General features: G+C 51.5%; 1 protein-coding gene across 8 annotated transcripts in view; it reads right to left on the reverse strand.

Annotated features, from left to right (window-relative positions):
- The window catches only part of Ctif (cap binding complex dependent translation initiation factor), a 267,920-nt gene that overhangs the window by 71,257 nt on the left and 175,730 nt on the right, over positions 1 to 20,933 (reverse strand). For 5 of the 8 annotated variants that reach the window (XM_029472081.1, XM_029472083.1, XM_029472082.1 and 2 more), the window contains 2 exons: positions 17,311 to 17,803; positions 15,687 to 16,055 (listed from right to left, as the gene is read on the reverse strand). In XM_029472081.1, the coding sequence (XP_029327941.1) occupies positions 15,687 to 16,055; positions 17,311 to 17,803 (862 nt within the window). The remainder of the gene's footprint in view (positions 1 to 15,686; positions 16,056 to 17,310; positions 17,804 to 20,933) is intronic. The other 3 variants (XM_029472084.1, XM_021151039.2, XM_021151038.2) reach the window with 3 other exon arrangements.

Consider the following 20,933-nt stretch of genomic DNA (forward strand, 5'->3'; position numbering starts at 1 on the left):
CGATGGACAAGGTCATGACAAATCACATAGCAATGGGGGTTGTTTAAAAATAAAAGAAATGGCCACAGAGGCTGAGAAAGCTTTGGACAAGGCAGCTCTTTGTCTGGGCAACTCGGGCTGCTTGTGTGACTACCCCCGTGGTCCCCAATCATTAAGAGTACCCAGTTCTCACTGTCTGTCTGTCTCTAGTTCTTCTTACAGTTTAGGCTTAGCCTTGGGGGGCTTGGGACGAGAGTAATTAAAGGTGTGTACAAACAGGTAACAAAAGGAACAAGGTCACCTGGGAAATTATCTGCTTTCTCGGGCCTTCTGCAGACTTGATGTGGCTCTGACTATGCAGGCTGCTCAAAGACATAACAAGAGCATCCCAGCCACCTGCAGACCCTTCCCTGCCACCCAGAGCTTCAGCCTCCGCTGGTCCCCTCCTGTGCCTGGCTCTCTCGCCAGGAAAGGGTCAATTTCTTTTTCTTGCCTTCATGAGGCCCAGCCAGGCCAGTTTGCTGCCTGTTCACAGATAGAGAGGGACCCTGCCCGCTTTCCAGGGAGACAGGGAGTGAAGGTTCACACCCCCAACCCCACACTGAGCTTCGGTCAAGAGCGGTCCTCATATTCTTAGGTCTCAGGATGACAGAGGGAGAACACACGATCACTGTTTAGTTTGTAGGCTCTGAACCACTCTGTCATCTCTGTCTCTACCTCTTGTCTCCTTTCTCGGCCACCTGCCTTCTGTCCATACCTGGCCTCACCAGACCTCACTGAACCTCACTGACATGTTTCTGGCTGTGGGTACTCAGTTGGCAGTGCATTCTAAGAAGGCAGGATGTGAACAGGCCCCAGTTGCTACTGTTTTTACTAGCTGTATGGCTTTGTTTCCTGGCCTTTCTGGGTCCCTTTCTGTCTCTGTAATGTAGGCACTTAGGACATAGGTCTCACACCCACCGTTCGAACCTCCTCTACCAACTATGGCCCAGAGAAGAACGACTCTCTCGGCACAGTTTCATTTGGGCCACATAGCTAAGTATCAGTATGAGCTCCTGTCCCACACCGATGGCTGATAGGCCCTGTAGATAGCAGACACTTGTAGCTGGCTACAAAATAACTCCGTCCATCCTCCTGCTTGGCTCCCTTGAGTTCTTTAAAAGACAGGCTACGAGTTACCATACTGTCTGTCAGCTATGATGCTCTCAATACTTTTTCTAGAACTTTGGGATTCCAAGTCTTCTAGTCCTCGACTTTAGGAAGATCCTAACAAAATGGGCAGGTGAATAACTCCAGGAAGTGTCCCACGAGAGGGCTTCGTACTACACAGTGATCCAACACAGACCCTGGCATAAACGGGTGGCATTGAAATGCAGGGGTCTCACAGCTGCCCCTGTGGGAACCTAAGGCCAGTCAGTTCTGTAGTATGTGCAGGAGGGCAGTGCTGGCTAGGGCTACCCAGGGCCTGGAGAGAGTGGCGCCTGGGACAAGGAAAAAGCCCTCCTCCCCTTTCCTTAACGGCCCCTTCTCAAGGTGGGAAGGCCTGGGGGGCTGCAGTCTGCCTTACCCCAAGGCCCCATGCCTGTTCTTCACCTCTGAGATTCCTGTCCACTCCTGTCACCGTGTGGGAGGACTGCTGACAGCCAGGCCTGTCCTCACACCTCCTCCCGCTGTCTGGGAAGAACAAGGAGTGCTAGACAGTCCGACCTGCCTGAGCTAGAAATATGCAGCCTCCAGGGATGGAGCTCATTAGCGCTCTGGTCCCCGAGGGCAACTGGGCTCCCTAGACACAGTGATATCTCTTGACAGATTCTGTCCCTGAGGAACCAGACCCTTGTCTCACCCTCTGCCTAGGCTGCCTGGGACCTCTCAGACCTGCCGGTGGCTTCCGGGAACCCTACAAATACATGAGATGTTAGCTTGCCCTGGAGGTCCCCATGGTCCTTGCTGGAGGACCCCAGTGTAAAATTTTGTGATGGAGCCTGGGTGCCAGAGTCATCTTCACATGGTTTAAACCCAGGGTGCCAAGTATGTGTGTGTGTGGGGGGCGGGGTTTGGGGGGTTAGGGGGATTACTGTAGGCAGGTGAGGCCTGTCTTGCATGCTGCCGCCCCCTGCAGGCTGTTCTGTTTACTCAGGGCTGCCTCCAAAGGAAGTGTGGCCAAAGCAGGTCAGCCAAGGTGGGTATGTGGGAAAATGAATGGTCAGAGAGCCAGCCAGGGCTACAGACCTGCCCAGCTGGGGAAATTAGGGATAGAGCCTTGTCTCCACTGGCCCCATAGTGTGAAGGCTTTGGAATAAGCTGGAAGGGACCTTTGAAACCATCTCTAACCTCCTCATTTTATATGGGTGAAGAAGCCCCTGGAAGGGTAAAAAGATTGGCCGAGACTATTCTACTTCAGCAAGGTGAGCCTTGCTCAGAACGTCACCTTCTGCAGTTCACGCTGCTTCCTTCAGTGCTGACCCCTAAACCCTGCTCCTGTTAGTCTGTCAAGTGCACCCCGAGGAAGTTTATCTTACCTTCCATCCCTAGATTGTCTGAGGCTGTCCCTGCCCCTGACCTCCAACTGACTTTCACAAGTTCCAGGCACTAGCAGGTGGTAAGCAGTCATCCAAGGGCCTGGTACTCATGGACAGAACTCACCCGGGCTTCCATTTTTGTCACAGGTACACAGGCTGGCAGGGGCAGCAAAGCAAGACTGGCTCCAGACATCCAGTCTCCTCAGGATTCCTCTAGGGAACTCAGAAACTACAATCTGGGGGGTTGGGGAGGGGCTTCTCCAGGAAAGCTAGGCTCCTAATGCCACCTGCTAGGTGAAACCCTGGGATTTGGACCCCTTCCCTAAGTCTGGCCTGGGTTCTAGATGAACAGTCTGTGCTGCCTACCCCCTGATAATGCTCAGGCCTGAAGCTGGCAGGAAGCTCACAACTCCTGAGGTAGAAGTCTGAGTTTTGGATTAAAATGCAGCCTTGGCCTGAAATCTCGTGGGAAGCTGGCGCCAGCAGGGTCATGGCCTGGCTGGACAGCGTCCCCCTTCACCCCCCAGGCTGGACACACCTCCCCACTGGCCCTCCCCCATCCCCAACAGACTACTCCTTATGCCAGCCTTAGCATTGACTGAAGCCTCCTATCTCGCTTTGGGGCCACCTCCTCCAGGAAGCCCCCACTCCCCCTGGCTTTCCCCCTGCCCACTTGTAGATCTATTCCTCCTCTGAGTGCTTGGTGCAGCTGGTAGAGAAGAGCCAGTTTCTCTCTCCCCTCAATGCAGTTTAACAGCACAGAGCTCAGGACTCTAGCCGAGCCTCTGCACTTAGCCCTTCCAGCAGAGCCCTTCCAGCTGAGCCTCAGCCCTTAGCTGTCTTTGAGGCTGTATCATCCCCAAATCTCTGTGTGTATGTGGCCCTGGGCTTGTGTGTGGGCATCAGGTTTTCTTATCCGGGGCCATGAAAGGATGGGCTTCTCCTCCAGGGAGACAGGAAGACGTGCTAGAGAATTTTCAGAAATCTCTTCTGGAGGGGTGGGTCTCCAGAGAACACAGCCATGTTGAGTGGATTTTTCCCTGCAGTGGTTGGGACAGGGAGCAGGCTGTGAGACAAGCATCACAATTCCAGCTGATTGAAGAGTTAAGTGGATGGTTAGGGGACTGCAGGTTCTGATGGAATCACACTGGGGTCAGGGGAAGGTGGCCAGCACCTGGCTGCTCTGGCCATTAAGTAGGTCACTGGGAGGGAAGTGTCTATGGCTCAGAAGGCTGACTTCAAAGGACTCTGCTTCTAAGCCCACTTTAGAGATCTTATTCCAATCAGACTGGTTTTGTTTTGAGGAAAGGTCTCACTACATTAGCCCAGGCTAGCCTCAAGTCCATCAACCTCCCTGTCTCAGCCTCCTAAATTCTGCGAGGACATGTATCACCATGCCTGGCCAGCTTGTTTTTTGAACACCTAGAGTAACAAGGTAACTGATGTCTAGCAGAACCCACAGAGGTAAGAATTCTGCACGCACGGTGCCAACGAACCTGGACTTACTCAATATACATATTCTATGACTGTCTGGGAACTTATGCCGGAGCAGGGTCATCTCCAAATACCAGCCAAGCCACATATTCTTATGGTGCTAGCCTCGCTTAGCTGATGAGAACATGGTATTGTGGTACGGTGGCTTGCAGGCCCTTTCTTTACAGGTATTTTGCACAGACCCTCTGAAATCTACCTGTTTCCTACAGGGCCTTGTCAAGATAGTGGTCATTTGGGTGACAAGGGTGGCCATCCCACGAGGGCACTGTTTTCCATGAGCATGTCTGTCCTGATGTTTCAAACTGGTCTGAAGCATCTCTCTCTCTCTCTCTCTCTCTCTCTCTCTCTCTCTCTCTCTCTCTCTCTCTCTCTCTTATTTGGGGCTTGTCTGGGGACTCAGAGGACACACAGAGGGTCAAATGACACTCACTCCCTGTAGGTGGCTCCCTGTCTAATGGGGACACTTGTCCTTTCCCTGGAGACCAGCTAGAATCAGGGTCATGGAAGGGTTAGTAAAGCACTGGCCTGTTTCTAAAGGCTCTGAACTCCTAACCCAGTTCTGGTCCACTGCGAAGGGGTTTAAAGCCGAGGGCTAGATGCTGGGCAGCAAGGGATGGGGACCCAGAGTTGTGCAAGAGCCTGTATCTTGATCTTGGTTTCCTAGGGCTCAGTTGACACAACAGATTCATGTGCCCATAGGCCTGCTTCTTGGTGGCATATTACCTTCTCCCCAGGACAGAGGTGAGTTCATATTGAAGGAAACATTACAGGATTGCTCACCTAGTGCTATCTAGGTGGGAGTCATGGAGGCAGAGATGATACATGCGGATGCTTTGGTACCCACTATGCCCCTGACCTCTTGGTAGCCTTCTTTGGGGAGCTGGGCTGGCTTTTGTGTAAAGGGGCCTCGATTTATCTAGGGGACAGACCTGGCTGCCTGGGAACAGGTGAGCACAGCTACTCTTGTAGCACTGAGTTGGAGACCCACGCAGAATTCCCTCCTGTGTGGCATTCCTGTTCCCTGTCTGTCTCTCCTTCTGATTTCCCTCTCTTCTCCATCCACGCCTGTCCACTCACTTCCTGATAAGAGCTGTAGCTGGAGGGATAGAGTCTCTTCTTGGTCACCTCTCACAGGTGGCCAGAGGGCTTGAAGTCTACTCTAAAGCACAGGTTAGATGCCCTTGGCTGGGGAAGTCTGCCTATAGGAAGCTTCGCAGATTTTCAGATAACTAGTCTATCCTTTCAGAAGCTCGCAGGGTCCACTGACTTACATTTCCTGTGCTGGCCGGCTGTCTACACAGCTTCTAGCTTCTGGGAGTGAAGCTACACGCCAGGGCCTGGCCGTGTACCCACAAGGGGCTTGGGAGTAAAGTCTACACGAAGTCTAGATGTTGGCAGGGTGAGTGGCAATCTTTGCATGCTGCCTTCACAGTCAACTCTGTAGCCCCTCCAAACTCTTGGATTGGGACTGGCAAGATGGCACAGTGGATAAAGGTGATTGCTGCCAAACCTGATAATCCCCAGGACCCACACAGTAGAAGGAAAGAACTAACCACTGAAAGTTATTCTCTGACCTTCACAATAATATGATGGCATGCACAGATACAACACACACACACACATACACACACACACACACACACACTCTTTCTCTAAATGTAACACAAGTTATTTTTTTCAAACAAACACAATACACTAAGATCATTAATGTAAGCTGCCTAAAAGTACAGTATTTTATAACCACCACATCTCCATGAATTCCCTGGGCCGCTGGTCTCTCATCTCTACGAGTGAGTTGAACTGGGTAATCTATGTAGAAGCTTCAGGTGTCTACTGGTCTGTGATTTTAAAATGAATTCTGGAACTCTATAGCTCAAGAGCCCATATCATCTCCTAGGTCCTAATTTAACCCCCCTTGCCTCTCCATTCCCTGCTTGGATCACCTTACAGACTCCTTTCTGTCCTCAGCTTGATTTCGGGTGAGGTGGTACCCTCTCTCTCCCTCACACAATTTTGTTGTATCTCGATTCACTACATTTCCTCCATTAAAAATGTCCAGGAAACCATCCGGCAGTCCTTCAAAAGGATAAACATAAAATTTCCATATGATTCAACGGCTCTTCCTCTAGATAGATATCTGCAAGAATCAAATCAGGAGTTCTGGTCCTCGCACATCCATGCCTCTAAGCAATACTGATCATAAAAGCCAAAAGATAGAAACATCCTAAGTGCCCAATGATGAGAGAACAAAATAAGGTATGTACATACAACAGCATATCAGTCAGCCTTGACAAAGAGGAAACCCGACACGTGCTATCACACAGATGAAGTTTAAAGCCACTGTGCTATGTGAAGTAGACTCAGAAGAGAAATGTGGTATGCACGATTCCGTCTGTGTGTGTGTGTGCGTGTGTGTGTGTGTGTGTGTGTGTGTGTGTGTGTGCGTGTGTGATTCAGAGTAGGGAACCCTTGGAGGGATTGGGGTGGTGGCCGGGGGATGTGGAGCTACTGTTTAGTGAGAACAGTGCTTAGGTTTGGGGTGACAGAGAGGTTGCTTGGCACTGTGTGTGTCCTTGCTGCTGCCGAGGGGGTGCCTTACAAGTGGTTCAAGTGGTTGATGTTGTCTGTGACCGGAACTTTACAAAATGTTGAACAAAGTAACAATACAGGGGTCTCTTTTTCTCTCCTCTCCAAAACCATGTCCTCCTGTTGGCTTTGGTCTGCTTGGTTCCTTGACCAGGGTTCTTGCTTAGGGCTCAGCTGTACCCTTAACGTTTCAAGTTCTTTCAGTCTCTAAGGACCTGGTGGGACCCAGAGGAAGGTCTCACAATAACAGAACTATTTGCTTCCATTTTTGAAAGAGAGACCCTTCCCTTCAGGACATGAGTCCCCCTCTGTGGTGGTTGGTTAAGGGTGGCCAGCAGCCTTGGTGGGTAGCCAGGGCCAGGCTGGGGAGCAGTTACATAACCTGCAGGGGGATTTTTTCCACTGGGCAGTCAGTGCCAGCTTTCCAGTGGTGGCGCAGCAGGTAGAGGCGCCCTGTCTGGGGCGGCGGTGCCCAGGCAGGGCTGAGATGCGCTGATCTGGAGTGGCTTAGCATAGCTCGGATTCCCAGCGGCTGCCTGGGGCAGGTGGTGGGAAGGGATCTGCTGTCTCCTGCCTGCCTGGCTGGGCAAGGGAGCGGCAGTGGGAGGAGGTGCTGGGGGTGAACTGCCAGCCAGCCAGGGGTGACCCTCTGGGGCCTGGGACACCCGAGCCACCTTCTCCGATAACCCACTTATCTGCGGGACCTGCCTGGCAGCCTCAGACAGGGATGCTTCTGGCCAAGTTCTCTCAGGGGATTTAGCAGGGAAAACAGAGCCGGGGTGGGAGGTGAGGATGTGCAAGGAAGAGGAGATGGCACGGCCAGGGACATGAGTCTTGATGAAATAGTGCCTGACCAGGGAAAGCTCCCTGGGCCCAGCGACTCGAAAAACAGAACAACATGTGCTCCTCTTCGGCGGCAGGCACCTGACTGCCATCTATTTTGTCTACCCAAGGCTGCTTTGTCCTACTGTAACGGCAGACTAACTACTACATTGATTGGAGGCAGGACATTCATAACTCTGTCCCAAAGACAAAGCCTCAGATAAGGAAGAGCTTAAACAAATCTAATCGTAGAAGGGGGTGGGATTGCCCAATCAAGGCTAGATGGGGTTACACAGTGAAACCCCAGGGCCAAACACAAAACAGAACAGAAAGGGTTTGACCCAGGTGAAGTTTGGGGGGCGGGGTCTCTGCCCTGGAGACCTGGGTGGCTGGAAAGGAAACAGCTTTCAAGTCCCCAGGCCTCTCCTGAGATCATTGTTTTCTAAGCTCCTACCACCTGTCTTACCCCATACTGAATCTGCATGGAAGTGAGAGATGAGTCACAAGCCCGGTGGCCTCTGCTTGGAGAGAGTCGGGCCTCCTGTTCTCTGTACCCATGGGGCAGCCACCACTGTGGCCTGGATCTGAGTTGAGGGCTGTGGGTACATTCACTCATTCGGTCTCTACCATAGCCCAGAGGGGCTTTCTCAGGGCAGAACACCAAGATGAGGCTGAACACTTAGGTTCGGCAAAGGTGGCAGAAGGAATCCATACCACTATGTTGAGGCCCTAGGGTCTTAGTTCCGGCTCCACAGTAGAAGTCCTCCTGCCTAGAGACCTGGGATTCAAAGGGTAGCTATTTGTTCCAGGTGGCCTAGTTTTGCTTGGTTTGAGACAGTTTGCTGCCCTGTTGTCCAGGCTGGCTTGAACTTTATTACGTAACCCAGGCCGTTCTCAGACTCACAGTCCTCCTTCCGTCTCCCAAGCGCTGGGACTATCAGCATGTGTTGGTGAGCCAGGCGTCCAAAGCATGTTTTAATGCTCAGATCATCACTTGCTCTGCCCCACTCAGTGCTGCAGAGGTTCACAGCCTCAGACTCAGTGCTTCAAGAAGTCACCTTGTCCTTATTCCACCCCCACAACTGAACAGCCAGAGAGATCTGGCCTAAATACTGATCTCTTTCCTTGAATGAGTACCCGAGACCTGGCTGGGACCTATGTCTGGTTTCAACAGTGATAAGGGGACCAGAGAGTCTGTAATGAACTGATACATACACCTGGCCTACAAGAGGATGTGGTACACAGCAGGTGCTCAATAAGGTTGGGAGGAGACATATACCATTGGAAAAAAAGCAAATAAAATCTACTCACTCCCTCAAAAGGACAGACAAGACACTTGAAGCAAGGTACATGGTTCTGACCTACTCTGGCTCCAGCATGGCTAAGGGCTGGGTATGGAGACTGACATCAGCTCCCTCAGGCAGGGACCCCCAGCCTGCCACAGACTCTGCAGAGGTCCAAGCTCCTGTGACCACCGGTCTCTTGGGATATATAAAGCAAGCTTGCTGCTAGTGAGTGTACCAGCTCTGCATAGCCTTCCCTACGCTTGGCTTTCAGCATGGACACAGCCTACTCCTGAGGGTTCTCAGAGGCCGGTGACTTTTGAGAAAATGAGACCCTCTTGGGCCTGGGGAAATCACCCTCAGTGGTTTGCCTGTGGAGAACGGCTGACACTGCTGGCTAGCCCTGTGTCCTGTCCCTGCTGGCTCCAGCAGCCTTGAAGGCGAATGTGTGTGTGTGTGTGTGTGTGTGTGTGTGTGTGTGTGTGTGTGTGTGATGATAGTCCAAGGCTCCTGCTCCAGCTCTGGAGTATTCAGAACAATGCACTTCACTTCTGGGCATGCCCAGCCAAGCCGGCATTAATATTGGTTTACATGCTTGCAATGCACATGGGCTCCATGGAGGGTGTGGCAGCAAGCAGGGAGGGAGGCAGAGGGACAGAGTGTAAGGAGGTGACATGGACTGGGGTACAAAGGAATGGTCTCTTAGGCAGCTCTGTCCTACCAAAGTCTGAGGGGCAGAGGCAACCATGCCCTTTCCCGGGGTGTTCTTTACAGTCCCCATAGATGGCTTCACAGAATGGCTATTTCTAAGCTCCCAATCTTCGTCCTATTTGGGTAATGGGATGGGAGCTAGGAGTCCAGTTAGAGCTGTGGCTTTTGCTAAACTACTTTCTCTGTCTTTCTGTCTCTCTGTGTATGGGGAACCCACCTGAGAATCACACACAAGAATGGGCTTCTGTCCCGCAAAGCACTGGGGCCCCAAACTCAATGCTCTACCACTTTCCAGGGCAGTGAGGCATTTTCTGAGCATCTGCTGTGTACCAGTCACGGTGCCAGGAGCCTGAGAAGGGTAACAGCCAGCGCCCTTGCCCTTGAGAAGTCTACAGATCAGAACTGCTCCACTCCAGAGCCATGGCCAGCCCTGCCCTTTCTTCTTCCGTAGAATATGAGGCTTGTGAATGCTAGATTTAAGATACAGGGAATGGTTTTAGATTTTTCAGAATCTGACACCGTCTACTGGAGTGTCAGATTCTGAAAAATCTAAAACCATCTTCTGGTCTGCATATGATGTACATAAACACAGCCTCAGAAGATGGTTTTAGATTTTTCAGAAACCAAGAGAGCCAGAGGGCAGGAGAGCTTTCTCTTACAATCAGTTAAAGGAACAGCCTGGGTTCTTTCCACCTAAGCCTAGGACTTGGGCTCAGGACAGAGGTGTGGACTGAAAGAAAGCAGGCTTCCATGTATTTCTAAGGGAGGTGATAGGGAATGCATAATCTTTGGGGCTTAAGGCAAGACTTTGATTTCCTGATAAGGTCAGCCAGATCAGAGGATCTCACCAATCCTTATAGAGCTAAAGGCATTCTCAGACACCCCATAGAATTACCGTCCAACTGAGTCTCTCTGTATCAAAGGCCCAAACGCAACGCTGTAACAGTGATCTGGACAGAAACTCCGAATGCCCATTCTCAAGGCTGAGATACCACATTCTAGAAGGTACCAGTGGACAACAATTTATTTTGAAATCTGGCCAAGTGCCAAACTCTGATTTCCAGTTGCCTTTGCACAACAACCCGGCTGTGTTTATGACTTGGTTAGATGAAGAGATTTCCCCCCTCCCTCTTCAAAAAAAAAAAAAAAAAGATATCACATCCTTCTGTTAGATGTGTTGTTAGCAACGGTTGCTAGGGAGAGCTGGGTTCAGTTACAGGCACACTGATGCTTGCTCTAATAATACTTCTCTCTGCATAGCTCAGATGCAGACACCTCTCGGCTAAACAGGGCACACACATTTCAACAGACAAGGGCTTGAACTTGTACTACCCAAGCAGATCTGGGCAAAAGAGCCCTCTCTAAGCTCAAGGGTAAGGCAGAGGGCGGTGACCAGGCAGTTCTGGGTGGAGGGGGCTCAAGCCTTTGATTCCTGTCATTCCTAAGGTCCCATAAAAAGAGGCACACTCATTCTTCCTTCCCCATGAAACTGGAGCCCTTACTCTCCCCTGGAACTGCACTGCAATTCCCTGTTGAGCATCAAGGGAACTTTTCTGGTTGCTTGGGTCTTGGGTAGCTGGCAGTCTCTAAGAAGGAAACAATGTGCAGAACTGGCTAGTTCGGCCCATGAAGGATCTGGGAGCCTCATGGGCAGGGCAGAGCCACAGAGGTGGTTGCCACCAGCTCTTCTGGGTGGCCCAGTTAGTACTGGGGTTAAAGGGAGACCCTTCACCTAAAACACATAATGACCATGCCAACACATAAAACACATAATGACCATGCCAACAAATGGCAGGGGCCAAGAAGAAGGAAACAGAAGGTTCAGACAGAGCAGGGACAGAGAAATCCTGTGGGAGAGGAGAAGAGGGTCTCTCCTCTTTCCAGGGTGGGGGAGTCTCAGGATGGTGAGGAACATGGCCAAGCCCAGCTCCTCACAGAAGGGAAAAACGAGTTTGGAGGCACTCTACCAATAGCTAAAGTTTCCCTCTCCTGTTTTTCCACCAGCTCAGTGTGAGTCCTCTACAGCGATTAGCAAAGGGCCTAGCACCTGAGAAATGAGTTTTAGCTGGTTCCTGGTGTGAGGGGCCAGTTGGTAAAAGACAAGGGTGAGGTGCTCCTGTTGTCTCTGGGCCTTTGTCCTGACAGTGATGTTCACTTCACATGGCCCAAATGAGTTCTTTACGACACAATGTCCAGGTCTATGCCTGGACCTGAGGAGGACCCCAGGGCAAAGCCATAGCTCTCCATGTGATCCCCAAAGACAATGGCTGAGGGTCTCTGTTCTCCAGAACAGAGAGGTCTGAAGTGTAGTAGCATTCTCAGGCTGGAGAGCCATACTGCTAAGAGTCTGTCGCCTTGCTTGCCCAGACATTAAAGTGACCCTTCCCGTATAAACTATCCAATGCCTCTCCGGAAAGGGTGGCTCAGACCAGCCTGGCAGCACTGCTATAAGTTTGGTAGGAATACAGGGTAATAATGACAACTATAGGCATATAATAGACATTTAAGGAATAGTCACTTAAATAGGATTTTGAGCACATATGAGCACACTAAGGGCCCATATCTAAGATAAAGACTAGAGCCAGTTCAGATGTAGAAACTGACTAATGCTGAACTGTGGAATTGGTGATGGGCATCCACTGAGGCCTATGGGACTCATGAGGGAATCAGTGTTTCCCGGTTTATTGACATGGCACAAGAGAGAGTCTATATGGGGAGGACCTATGACAATTTTCCACACCCCATTTTCCACTTTGTGGGTGCTGAAGCCCAACCTGGCAGGAGTCTTGGACTTCCACTGCCAAGTATTCACCACATCAAAGGTTGCCCCTCTCCCTGCCGTGTTGCCAGACTCCTCGAGGGCGCCATAGCCCATGTCGTAAGAGCACTCAGCCAGGGAGGACCATATCCAGAGACAGCTGCCGGGAGGGGTGTGCACCGGGCACTTCACACCCGGTTCCTCTGCAGTCCATGCCACTAAGCTGGGCCTCAGAGCCTGTATGGCAGCCATATCAGACACCAGGATGACTGGCTCAGAGCCTGCCAGGCTGAACATGGGGCTGGCTGGGAACCCAGGGTCAAGTGGGACTGAGCCAGTGGAGACCAGGAACTTCAGGGAGAAAGAAGGGAGGGAGGGGGCTCTGGGGGTGACTTCCTTAGAGGTGTGAAGAGGGAACGTGGGTCCCCAGGCCTGTTGCTTCTCCATTTAGACTTCCCTGCTTGGGTGGCAAGTGACCATGAAAGGCCACTTTCTCAGAAAGGCCTGCTCTCCTTAGTTGCAGGGAGGAATGGAAGAGCCTGAAGAGGCTCAAGTAGATAAGCACGCTTCCTCTCAGCCATGTGATCAGGGATCCATGGTACTTGGGCACCTCACCCAGCACGGCTAAGATATTCCTCTAGGAGCCCAAAGGGCTTTAGACAATCTTACCAGAGGCTCAAATATCAAGGCAAAGCCTCTGGTTCTACCCTTCGGAGGGCTCCCGCATTGGCTCACAGGAAGTGGGTGATGGGGATGGCCTATAGAGGAACCACAAATCGTCCAGTTAGGCACAGGCCTTTCCGCACTAGTATGGGTCACCAGGTGCACCTTTGGAGTTTACAACGTGAGTCTTGTTTGCTACCTGGGCCTCCGGTCTTGACTGGGAGAAAAGAGAGGGATGTTTCTGGTTCCCTCCTCTTGCAATCGTCATTGCTCCATGACTGTGACCTGTCAGTACTGGTACTGAGCAGCCAGCCAGACACAGAGATGCACACAGCAGAGGTGGTGCCTGCCTATCAGAGTCTGGGGAAGCAGGATGATGGTAACACGCATTCCTTTGTCACTGTAGGTTACTAGATGAAGTTCCTGTTTTTGCTGTATACGTTTAAACCCTTGGCTCCAAAGGTGCTGCTTGGTGTCCTTGGACACCCGGTCAGTGCTAGTCACATGACAGAACAGAGAGACGGGTGCTGTGGCAGAGAAGGACGGAATGCTGCAGAAACAGAGTGTGAGAGACTGGCCAATCTCCCAGGGGAGTGGTGTCTGAGTTTGAGTGGCCCCTGGCAATGGGCTGAGCGTTGGGTAGAAGTGACTTCTAAGTAAGATGTAGGGGTTTATCCATTAGAGTGCAGCTAGAGGGTCAGTGGTGGTGGAGGGGAGCAGGGGGCAGGATGTGAGTATCCCTGGGACAAGTTGGCCTCTGGGGCTAGTCATAAAGTCACATTCCCTGAGTGACAGCATGCGGGAGGTGATTTGCAAGGACAGGAGAACCTAAGACTCCTTCATTCAGGGCCAGGCCTTGGAGCAGTAAGAAGAGGAGCATCTCATGGTATGTGTGTGTGTGTGTGTGTGTGGTGTGGTGTGTGTGTGGGCACTGGAGCCCATTCGCAAGGCTCTGACTGCTGATACCTGGTCTAGCCTCTGCCTCTCCAGCATTCAGTTCAGTGTTCGCTCACCCCAGGCCTCCCTTCTTCCCCCCCAACTGTGTCCCAGTAATGCTCCCTTCACATGGGCATACTAGTTAGGGCGCACTAATTTAAATTGCCATTGGGTTCTTGCCATGGGTTCTTGATGAAATAACCCATCTTGGGGTAGTCTCTGCAGACAGTTCTCATTTCCTGGGTGCCACAGGCCTGTGTGCCTGTCTGCTGTGGGGTTGAACGGATTGCTGGCGGCTGGTGGCCATGGTCTAGAGCTTGTACTCCTGTACTCCGTTTCTGACCCTTCTCCGAGAAAAAAAAAATCACCAAACTAAGTCTGAGGCCAGTCCTTCCCTTGACTCCCCTGTGCCTGGTGATGCACAGCAGACGGGCCTCTCCTGCCTGTTTGTCACCCTCTCCACTCTCCCAGGACATTCCGGCCCGCGAGGAACATGCCGATGTGCAAATCCCTCAGGTAATGCGGGAATTCATCACCAGGGGAGCAATGGGTGATCCAGGAATGGCAACCCGATCAGAGCCTGGAGCTGGCGAGAAGCTCGAGACTGGCCAGGGAGGCTCAGGTTGCAGACAGCGAGACGCACACACAAGAAGACAGGCAGGCACGGGGCCCAGTGCACCACAGGCAGGTGGGCCAGCAGGGATCTCCCCTCTGCTTTTAGGGACAACACTGCAGACCATGAACCAGGTGACCAGTGCCCTGAGCACATCTGTCATAATGCCGAGTGTAATTATGAGGGGACTCTCAGAAGTGACACTGGTAGGACAATCTGGAATATGGTCACCATGTTCACCATGACTGCTGGTGGTCCCTTTAACTCTGTCCCCTGCTTCCCTCTTCCCTCACTTCCAAGGAACTGCTCTACTAGGTAGGCCTGATGACACAATTTGTATCTAAATTGGGCTCTGTTGTATAAAATAACAGGAAAGACATTGTTTTCCCATCTAGAGTCTCCAAAGATGGCCTTCGGGCCTGATATGGTCACAGTGTCATCATCCTCCACTGTCATTTCTTCCCCAATGTTGCCAGATCTGGGCTCACCAGTCAACTGTTACCATCCACAGCAGGTACTTATATAACGGACTCAGTGTGAGCACGTGTGCTCACACTTATTACACACTCGCCTGTGGGGCTGTGGTTAGGCACTGGCCCACACTCATCACACACTCCAATGGGACTGTGGTTAGACACTGGTCTTTGGCACACAATGAGTAAGACAATGAGGGGAAGCTCTCTGGAGGGGAAGCAGATTGGGTGGGAAGGTATCAGGCAGCAAGAAAATCTTGGATTGCCACACTTTCTTTCTACTTTGGGCTTCAATGCATCAAACAGACAGGCTGTCCTCCTCCTGCCTCACAAGGCTTTGCCATCCTTGCTTTACAAGGGTAGAGACATCAAGCTTTTGAGGGCTGTCCTTAGGGAGGCGGAGAAGGAAAAGGAGAAGGGGGGAAGTTGGGAGGTCAGGGAGAAGGAGGGGGGAGAGAGCCAGGGAGATGGAGCGGGGAGAGCCAGGTCCACAGCAAGTTCATGACCGCACAGACACGTAGAGGTCAAAGCACAGGGCCAATAGCCAGCCTCTTATCATGAAAATAGAAAGAGAGAGAGAGGGCGGTTGAACAAAAAGCACCTATAAAATTATATTGGTCCTCTGTAACCATGGAGCGCTCACACAAACACACCCAAATCCAGCCGCACATCTCTCACCCCTCGATGCCTGCTTATTTTCTATAATTAATCAGGCAAGGGAGGAAGCGACTTGGGACAAGCTCATCTGCCACCAGAACTTGCAGCCCTCTCTCTAGCAATAACCCTCCTTGTCAGTCGGAGGGGCGGAGGGGCCGGGGAGTGGAGCGGCAGCTGTCAGTGTCCGGTTACCTGGAGCATGTTGAGGAGCAGGCTCCGGAACTTGGTCCCCTCGACCATGAAGAGGGCCATCTTGTCGCAGAGCTTGGCAGCTGTGAAGGCAAAGCTGCGGTCTGACACGGCCTTCTGGTAGATGGTCCGCACGATCTCCCCCAGCATCTCCTCAGAGTTGGTGGAGTTCTGCGCCTCCTCCATGAAGGAGGTGAGCTTGGCGTCCACGTCGCTGCTGTTATTTCTCATGCTGTTCAGGATTTCCATCAGCCTGTCCATCTTGCTTGGCTGAGGGCTGCTTGTCTCTACTGCCACTTCGTCCTGGGGGACATGGGGGACACATAAAACACACCTCAGTGGAGCTGAAGTCTCAGTGGGATTCGGGATGTCCTGAAGGAAGAAGGGAGAGCCAGAAAGAAGGATGTGAGGGAGTGTCACTCCCACACACCACATTGCACTTCACAAACCTTTTTCCTTAGCTCCTCTGATACCCTGGTTGGTTGACATAGTCAGTTCTAGCCCCTACCCAGGATTCCTATATACACATTTACCCCCATGTATCCATCAGACCCTTTATTTAGAGATGATTTAGTGGGAATTTTAAAAGATGAAGATGATAGAGAGAAAACTGGGTCAAAGAGGAAATGAGGTGAGGGAGACCAAGCTGGGGTTGAGTAGGATCCAGAACACATGTAGTGGTGCTGGGGTGGCCTGGGTGTAGCTGCCAGGTGTCTGCTCTAAATGCATGGACCACCATGTTCTTAGGTGAACGGATCCATGTGGACTTGGCCCTGGCTTAGCATCCCATACTGCCTGTCCCTATGCATACAGATACTGCACACTAAGACCTTTCAATGTGCTATTCACATGGCTGGTGCTTTGTGAGAAAAATGAACAACCCCCAGAAAAAACCCAACCCAACCCAACCCAACTTGTTTATGTTCTTAGGAGAGTGCCCAGTAACTGGGGTAAGACTGTAGAGTGGAAAAGCAGACAATGGCATGAGGTTATCTTAAACTATATGCACCTAAACAGAACAGACCCATGGCCCAAGCTTGCTGGCCCTCTGTTCTCAACTTGGGAGCTCTGTATGGAGGTACGGCTCTGTCTCCAGCTCTCCGTGGCTGTGCACACTAGGGAAGTGGATCCTTCTCTGAGCCACTTTTCCCTTGGGGTGACACGGGGACACTGCGAGAACACTGGAGCCTCTTCTGACCATGTGTGGGGGGATCAAGGTGCACAAAGAGCTGCTCTCCCACTCGAGAACTGAGTGACCCAGGGAGGGTGGGGTCAGATGTGACTGTTCTTTTTCTTTTCTAGTCCCCTCTAGACCACCTCTTCAGAGAAAGTTCAGACTCCCTGAGCAGGGCTGATAGGACCCAACTCCATTCCCCATGGCATCTAGTGATTTCCCGGTGTCTCCAACACTGCTTGTGGGGCAGAAGAGAAGGAACAGTATGTGTTGTAAGGGTTCAAGTACAGCTGGTTACCCATGGCAATGACAACATGGTGTGTCCACCCAGCCTTTCTTCCTTTTAGAGAGGAGCCCCTGTCTCGACCCATGAGGCTCCACCCAAAGCCCCCTCCCCTCCAAGTGCCTACCTCTCAGCTGTCCTCAGCAAGAGAACAAAGAAAAGTCAATTACCAGTACCTTTTCCTTCAGCCTTCGCCTCAGCCTGTCTTTGGAAGACTGGAGCAGGGTGATTTTGGGCCGTTCCCCGAGACGTTCGGGAAGAACAGTGTCTTTATGCTTTATCTCAGCCTCCGGCCCCCCTGGCGGCTGAGGGGTTGGTCTCTCAGAAGCTGCTGGGGTCAGAGTGTCAGGGCTGCAGGGGGGCTCAAGGCCACTGTGTCCGGTGTCCCCTGGGCCGTCTTCAAGTTTGGGGTTCTCAACGGTCACGGTCTCTTTGGCGTTGCGGTGGCTGCCCACTTCTCCCTTGTCTCCCGGTGGATGTTTCATGTTGCCGTGATGCCAGCGTCGGTTCTGGCTGTAGCCATGGTGCGTGGGCCTCCCTGAGGGGTGGGGCCCTGAGCCCCCCTGGTAAGATTTCTGGTGGTCCCTGTTGTGTTTGGCACTGCCTGGCTGATGGTCACCATGCTGTTGGGGCTTGTTCCCTCCTGGAGGTCTTTGCTGCCGTCTGCGAAGGAGAATGGAGAGGTGGAAAAGAGGGGTTACAGAGTGAACCGGTAGGGTCCCTTCATCCAAACGTTGGAGCACAATATCAGAGTCTGGATCATTTCAACAGTTATCCCGACCCTCCCATGAGCCATCAGAGAGAATGGAAGTTGAACTTTCTCTAAAAAGCAGCGATTCATCCGTGGCACATGGTGTGCCCGTGTATGTAATACGGAACAAACATCTAAAAGGTCCAGCAGAAGATGTGACGAGCCCCCCAGCCTCTGCCCAACTCCTCCAGCTATGTCCCTTGAAAGCAGCATTATCTGATAACATTCATGTTTTGAAGCCCTCCCTCCATTCTTCAGAATGTATCTCTCTGGAGCCAACTGGGATTTTAAAGATATGATGCTGCCAGGGTGTGCCCCTGAATCCAAGCCTACTTGGGTCCTTAAAACGAGAAGCAGTCTGTACATACACAAAGATGCCACCCATGCGGAGGCATCCGTGGTCATCTGCAAACTGAGAAGTGAGGTCTCAGGAGAGCCCCACTGGGCTGATACCTCTGCGCAGTGAGGGGAAAGGCCCATCCATGTGTTCAACCCCCAGTGGAGACTCTGTTTGGGCAGCTCTGGGATAGGAACGTGGATGGATATTTAACAGCCAGCTTTAGGCAGAGCATTGCTCCTTAGCTTCAGGACAGTGCTTTGTAAGCAAAGAAGAGCCAGTGGCAGAGCTGAGCTCTGTACCAGGAACCAGGATGGGAAGGTTTTGCTGCATGGTTGGAAGGCAGGGGTAGGCGCATGGCTATGAGGCATTGTCTTACCACTCAGAGCACTATGGCCAGTTTCGGTCCCTCCCAGGCTGCCTTCTGAACCCTGGGGTCACTGGAGGTGCAGTTGAGAATAGCTACATGCCCCTTCATATAGATACAGTGGTGCAGAAACCAAGAGAAAGCCATTACAGTTTCAAGAATGAACCCACACCTCTGCTCTCACAACCTTAAGTGCAATTATCCTGAATAAACAAATCGGGTTTATATCAACCATTTGCTTCTTTGTTGTAAGTTCAATATCAATCTTCACGTGATGATTATCTTTTTTTGTTTTTTTTTTTTCCTGGAAATGTGAAGGTCTATAGGTCTATGTCAGAGGCGTCATTTCTTTCTCATTAAAGTTAATCAGACCAGGCATGGTGGCACATGCCCAAAACCTCAGTCAGTACTCTGGAGGTGGAGGCAGGAGCCCAAGGCCAGCCTGGATAACACAGTGAGCTCCAGGCTATCCTAGGATTGCAGACAAAGACCTTTGTTTCCAAAGGCCAAACAAGGATGTATTGTACGCATGTTAAAAGTTGTCAATTAATAAATGCAAATATTACATCAATATCAAAAACAAAACTAGGAATATCCCAGAAGCTGGTGAGATGGTTTAGTGGATCAGGGTATCTGCCATGCTGACCTGGCAATACGGATCTGATCCACGGACTCCACGGTGGAGGGAGAGAAAGAGCTCTCAAAAGTTATCCTCTGACCTACACACAGGCTGAGGTACACACACACACACACACACACACACACACACACACACACACACACAAAGCCAAACAAGAGAAAAGACGGTTGGGAGTATAGCTCAAAGGTAAGTGCTTGCCCAGATTGTGGGAGGCCCTGGAGGCCGGCAAGTTCCATAGTAAAGCTCTTTCCTAGCACGTACAAGGCCTTAACTGGCACTGGGTCGGAGGCTAGAAACACTAGGGTCACAGAGCGCGGCCCAGGCCACGTGTCCGTGATGTTTGTGATGTTTCTGCTCTTCCTTTCATTTTTTTCAGTTACTTTCAACTCGCTGGCCTTACATCCTCCTATTTTCTCTGTTCTTTGGATGTGGGCTATATGTGTTTGCATGTATGTGTATGTATGAATGTATAGCCCAGAGGGAAACCTTGACAATTCCTCAACAGATAATGCCTGACCCTTAAAACTTTTGTTATCCTTATTTAAAATTTTGAGGTGCCTCATAGCCACGGTCAAAGAAAGGTCCCTGAAGGACAAGCTCTTCCCAGCATGTCTTGTAGAGACTCTCACTTCCCATTCAACATCCCCGGTATCTCTCTCTCTCTCTGTCTCTCTCTCTCCCTCTGTCCTGCAGCTACCTCTCTGAGTAGGAAAAGAAAAAAGGCAAAAGACTTCTGTCTTCTTGAAGGAGGACGCCATTTCTATGTGGCTGGCCATCAAGGGTTTTAGAAAAAATTCGCCCCGGTCTCACTGTTCTTCACCTGGAGATGTGGGGTGACCTGAGATGGCCAATATGATCGCCCCACCCCATCCCCCATATCCCTGTCCCCCAGCCCTGAGAGAGTGGTACTGGCTGAGAGTGTGTGGACTGTAGTGGTTGTCCCCAGACTCAAATTTGCTGGATGATGGTGTCTTACAAGTAAAGAGGGACATCCACAGACTAGAGGGAAGCTAAGTAGCCCTACTATGTGCTGGCAAGTATTTCTACTTAATTAGTTTATTCACTTTACATCCCAACTACATTCCCCCCCCCCCCTTTCCTCCAAGTCCCCCCCCCCCCATCACTCCTCTCCTCCCAGTCCCTCCTTCTCTGAGGAGAGGGGAAAGCCCCCGCCCCTTGGGTACCACCCCACCTTGGGACATCCAGTCACAGTAGGCCTTCTCCCACTGAGGCCCTGGTCTTCATGTGGGTTCTCTAACACCTGGAGCAGACACTGTCTCTGACGCTGTTGCCTGCCATTGGATCCCTTTCTCCTAACTCTGCTGGACAGTTTTATGTCAACTTGACACAAGCTAGAGTCATCGCAAAGGAGGAACCCTCAATGGAGAAAATGCCTCCTTAAGATGGTTTTGCAGACAAACCTGTAGGGCATCTTCATAATTAGTGATTGATGGGGAAGGCCCAGACCATTGTGGGTGGTTCCATCCCTGGGTCCCGAGTTGAGTTCTGTAAGAAGCAGGCTGAGCAAGCCATCGGGGGAGCAAGTCAGTAAGAAACATCCCTCCATGGCCTCTGCATCAGCTCCTGCCTCCAGGCGCCTTCCCTGTTTGAGTTCCTGTCCTGACTTCCGTCAATGATGAACAAATGTAAGCCAAAAAATAAACCCTTTCCTCCCCCAGCTGCTTTGGCTGTGGGTGT

Source organism: Mus caroli, chromosome 18 (genome assembly GCF_900094665.2).
Source record: "Mus caroli chromosome 18, CAROLI_EIJ_v1.1, whole genome shotgun sequence".
In the NCBI taxonomy this organism is placed as follows: Eukaryota; Metazoa; Chordata; class Mammalia; order Rodentia; family Muridae; genus Mus; species Mus caroli.